Source organism: Nothobranchius furzeri, chromosome 7, assembly GCF_043380555.1.
Source record: "Nothobranchius furzeri strain GRZ-AD chromosome 7, NfurGRZ-RIMD1, whole genome shotgun sequence".
Taxonomy (NCBI): Eukaryota; Metazoa; Chordata; class Actinopteri; order Cyprinodontiformes; family Nothobranchiidae; genus Nothobranchius; species Nothobranchius furzeri.
This window is the reverse complement of record NC_091747.1, coordinates 28,829,165-28,833,470: the sequence shown is the minus strand read 5'-3', so window position 1 is coordinate 28,833,470 and position 4,306 is coordinate 28,829,165. Positions and strand designations below refer to the sequence as shown.

General features: G+C 40.3%; 1 protein-coding gene across 1 annotated transcript; it reads left to right on the top strand.

Annotated features, from left to right (window-relative positions):
* The first annotated feature begins 2,179 nt into the window (after positions 1-2,179).
* On the top strand, positions 2,180-3,818 carry LOC129167132 (general transcription factor II-I repeat domain-containing protein 2-like). The gene has a single exon (XM_054751257.2). It carries the CDS (start codon positions 2,334-2,336, stop codon positions 3,303-3,305), a length of 972 nt encoding a protein of 323 aa, XP_054607232.2. The 5' UTR covers positions 2,180-2,333; the 3' UTR covers positions 3,306-3,818.
* The last annotated feature ends 488 nt before the right edge of the window (positions 3,819-4,306 follow it).

The following is a 4,306-nucleotide window of genomic DNA, read 5'->3' as shown; positions in this document are numbered from 1 at the left end:
TAATAAATCAGGTAAATTCTTAGCTAGCCAATTAAAAATAAAGAGAAAACTACCATATCTGCTGTTAAAGACTCAACCGGGAATATAGTTAATGACCCTGAAAGAATAAACAACACCTTCAGAGACTTTTACCAAACTTTGTACTCACCACAGATAAACCCATCAGATAATGAGATCAATGAGTTCCTTGACAGGATAACACTTCCTAAATTATCAGACAGCCAAGTTACAGTCCTGGACTCGCCACTAACATCAGCGGAGCTCAAGGAAGCCCTTAAATCCATGACTAATAGGAAAGCTCCAGGTCCAGACGGGTTCCCAGTAGAATTCTACAAAGAATTCTGGATCATTCTGGCTCCAACATTTTTCAGAATGGTGAGGGAAATCGAAGAGAGCGGCAGATTACAGCCAAACATGAATTCAGCCAATATTAGACTCTTGTTAAAACCAGGCAAAGACCCACCATTTCCAACCAGCTATCGCCCAATTTCTCTTATTAATGTTGATCTCAAAATAATTTGTAAAGCCCTGGCCAAAAGATTAGAGAAGGTAACCCCCTTCATAATACACCCTGACCAAACTGGTTTCATTAAGGGTAGACAGTCATCCACAAACTCAAGTAGATTACTTAATTTGATAGATTTCTCTTACAGTAGAAACATAGAAACTAGTATATTATCTCTAGATGCAGAAAAAGCTTTTGATAGAGTTAACTGGAAGTTCTTATTTGCAACTTTACATAAATTTGGCTTTGGGAACTTCTTCATAAACTGGCTAGAAACATTATACAGTTCACCAACAGCACGTGTCAGGACAAACGACCAAATATCAGCTAGCTTCTGTCTTCAGAGGGGGACCAGGCAGGGATGCCCACTCTCCCCCTCACTTTTTGCTATCTTTATCGAACCACTAGCAGCAGCAATTAGGCAAACTACAGATATTAAAGGAATAAAGTGTAAGAAAATAGAACATAAGATCAGTCTTTATGCAGATGATGTTTTACTCTTTCTCCAGAATTCTCAGTCCTCTCTCTCCCAAGCAATAGAACTGATTAACTCTTTTTCAAGAGTTTCAGATTACTCTATAAACTGGTTAAAATCCACAGTTCTACCAATTAATTTCTCATTTGTCAATTTGCTTAATACACAATTGGAGTCAGGGAATATCACATACCTGGGAATTAATATCTCTCCCAAGTTAGCAGATCTAACCAAACTAAACTACATCCCACTTTTAAGGAAAGTGGAAGATGATCTTGCAAGATGGAAATCCTTACCAATATCACTCATGGGGAGAGTTGCTACAATTAAAATGATGGTCTTACCCAGAATAAATTACTTATTCTCGATGATCCCAAACAAACCACCAGCTGACTGGTTTAAATCTCTGGACTCCTCAATTACTAAATTCCTTTGGCAGGATAAACCTCCACGAATTGGCTTAAAAACACTTCAGAAGACCAAAGACAGAGGAGGACTGGATTTACCCAACTTTTATTATTATTCCTTAGCCAACAGGCTGCAATATATACCAAGATGGTTGCAAGATAACCCACTAGATGAGTCCTGGTTAGATATAGAACAGACACTTTGCAATATGATAGAGCTTTCAGACTTACCATTTATTAGCTCAAGCATAAGAAAACATGAAAGCTTCAAAAGTATTAGTATCAGTACCTCTCTGACAGCATGGTGAGAGTATCTTAAAATGACCGAGTCTTCACTAGTACCATGCAGACGCACACCTATCTGGAATAATCCTGACATTTTGCAAAAAAACAAAATGATGAACCTTCCGGACTGGAAAAATAAAGGAATCCTATACCTGGAACACATATGAAGGATTGGACTTCATCCCATTTAATCAAATAGTCTCCCAATTTGGAATGGATAAGAATAGCTTTTTAGAATATCACCAAATTATATCTGTAGTCAAACAAAAATTTAAGCTCAATAAAATAGAATTACAAACACCACCAAGGGTATTAGACTTTTATAATCTCAAACCCCCCAAACTACTGTCTAAAGCAGGGGTGTCAATCATACGGCCCGCGGGCCGGATCCGGCCCGCAAACGGGTTCGATTCGGCCCGCGAGATGGTTGTGTAAACTTTGATAAACATTGTAGAGTGAAAATAAATTCGAATTTTTAAATTAAAAGAACTGCTATTCCCAATACGTCCACAAGATGGTGCAATAGGCATTGCGTTAAGCAAGCAAGCCGTTTATCCTCAGCCAGAGTAAATTCGTCAGTCAAGTGCAACCGGTGTTCTGACGTGCTATTTTGTTTTGCCTCCGAAATCTCATACAGCATCTACATTTTGTGCTTCAGCCCATGATGTCTCTGTCAAAAAGGAGAAAAGTGGACACAGAGTGCAGGTTGTTCCAAGAAAAATGGACATCCTCTTATTTTTTCACGGAAGTGAAAGGAAAAGCTGTGTGTTTGGTGTGTTCACAGCACGTTGCAGTGCTGAAAGAATATAATCTCCGTCGCCATTATGTGAGTCTTCATGCTGAAAAATATGACAAATTTGAAGCACAGCGGAGAAGAGAGAAGGTGAATGAACTGTTGGCCGGACTGAAGAAACAGCAGTCTGCGTTTACTCACAGCCAAGATATCAGTGATGCTGCAGTGAAAGCTAGCTACCTGATTGCTAATGAAATTGCAGTCACTTCAAAACCATTTAGTGAGGGGGAATTTGTAAAAACGTGCATGATGAAGGCAGCGGAGATTGTGTGCCCTGAAAAGCGCCAAGCTTTTGCAAATATCAGCCTGACCAGAAACACAATAGCAGACAGGATTTCTGATATTTCAGCGGATTTGGACTGCCAATTAAGGGAAAAAGTAAAGTCCTTTATTGCTTTTTCAGTTGCTATTGATGAAAGCACGGACATTACAGATGTTGCTCAACTGGCGATTTTCATCCGCGGAGTTGATGACACGTTGACCGTCACCGAGGAGTTTGTTGAGCTGGTGCCCATGACGGATACAACAACAGCAGCTGATATTTTCACCGCACTCGTTGGAGCGCTGGACAGGGTCGGAGTGCAATGGTCCCGCGCTGTAAGCCTCGCTACAGATGGCGCGCCCTCAATGACTGGGAGAAAATCAGGTGTTGTGACAAAGTTCAGAGAGAAAGTGCAATCTGCAAATGGAGGAGGTGATTTTTGGACTTTTCACTGTATTTTGCACCAGGAGAGTTTGTGTTGCAAGTCATTAAAGATGGATAACGTCATGAAAGTGGTCACCCAAACTGTTAATTTCATCCGATCCACATCTATACCCTGCCATACCACACTGAGGTAAGGTGGTTAAGCCGAGGTGCCGTGCTGAGGCGTTTCTTTGATTTACGAGAAGAAATTGAACAGTTCATGGAAGAAAAAGGCAAACCAGTGTTAGAATTTCGTTCTGCAGAATGGGTGCAGGACCTTGCATTTATGGTGGATGTTACAGAGCACCTTAATAACTTGAACAAACAGCTGCAAGGCCGCAACAAAGTTGTCACGCAGTATTACGACAGCATACGTTCTTTCAAGTTAAAGCTGTCTTTGTGGGAGACGCAACTCGCTGTTAATGACGCAGCTCACTTTCCCTGTCTGAAAAAAGTGTGTGCGTCCCAACATGAAGCCGACATGAAGCGGTTCAAAGATAAAATAACGGGACTGTTGAGGGAGTTTGAGCTACGCTTTCAGATTTTTGATGAACTTGAGAAGGACTTCAGAATTTTTTGCTCCCCATTCACCGTGAATCCCTCTGATCTCCCCACCAGCATCCAACTTGAAATAATAGACTTGCAGTGTGACTCGGATTTGAAGGGCAAATTTGTTACAGCTGGCTTGGACACATTTTATCAAAACCTTTTACCTGGTTACCCCAACTTGACAGCTCTTGCTGCAAAACTGTTGAGCATGTTTGGAACCACTTATCTTTGTGAGCAAGTTTTTTCTGTAATGAGTTTAAATAAAACAAAGCTGCGCTCGAGGCTCACACACAAGAACTTGAATCACATCCTGAAGTTAGCTGCCACTCAGGATGTGACTCCTGATATTGATGCTCTGGTGAAAGCTAAAAGATGTCAGGTATCAGGAGTCAAATAAACTTAAAGTGCTGCATGAAACTCTCTGATATAGCCATGTGATCTAGTTCTTTGAATCACTGAGGAATTTAATTTTTTTGTATTTCAAATTTTCTAATATACTTCAGGTGTTTTATTAATAGTGATGTTGTGCTTGTAATATTTTGGATACACTGTCCTCAGGCTCCCGCTTTGTTTTATATTGATTGAATTAAAACAAAGAAAACAATCT

What these genes read in the sequence shown, in the direction of transcription:
- LOC129167132 (XM_054751257.2), top strand. Translation starts at nt 2,334, where the DNA reads ATGATGTCTCTGTCAAAAAGGAGAAAAGTGGACACAGAGTGCAGGTTG.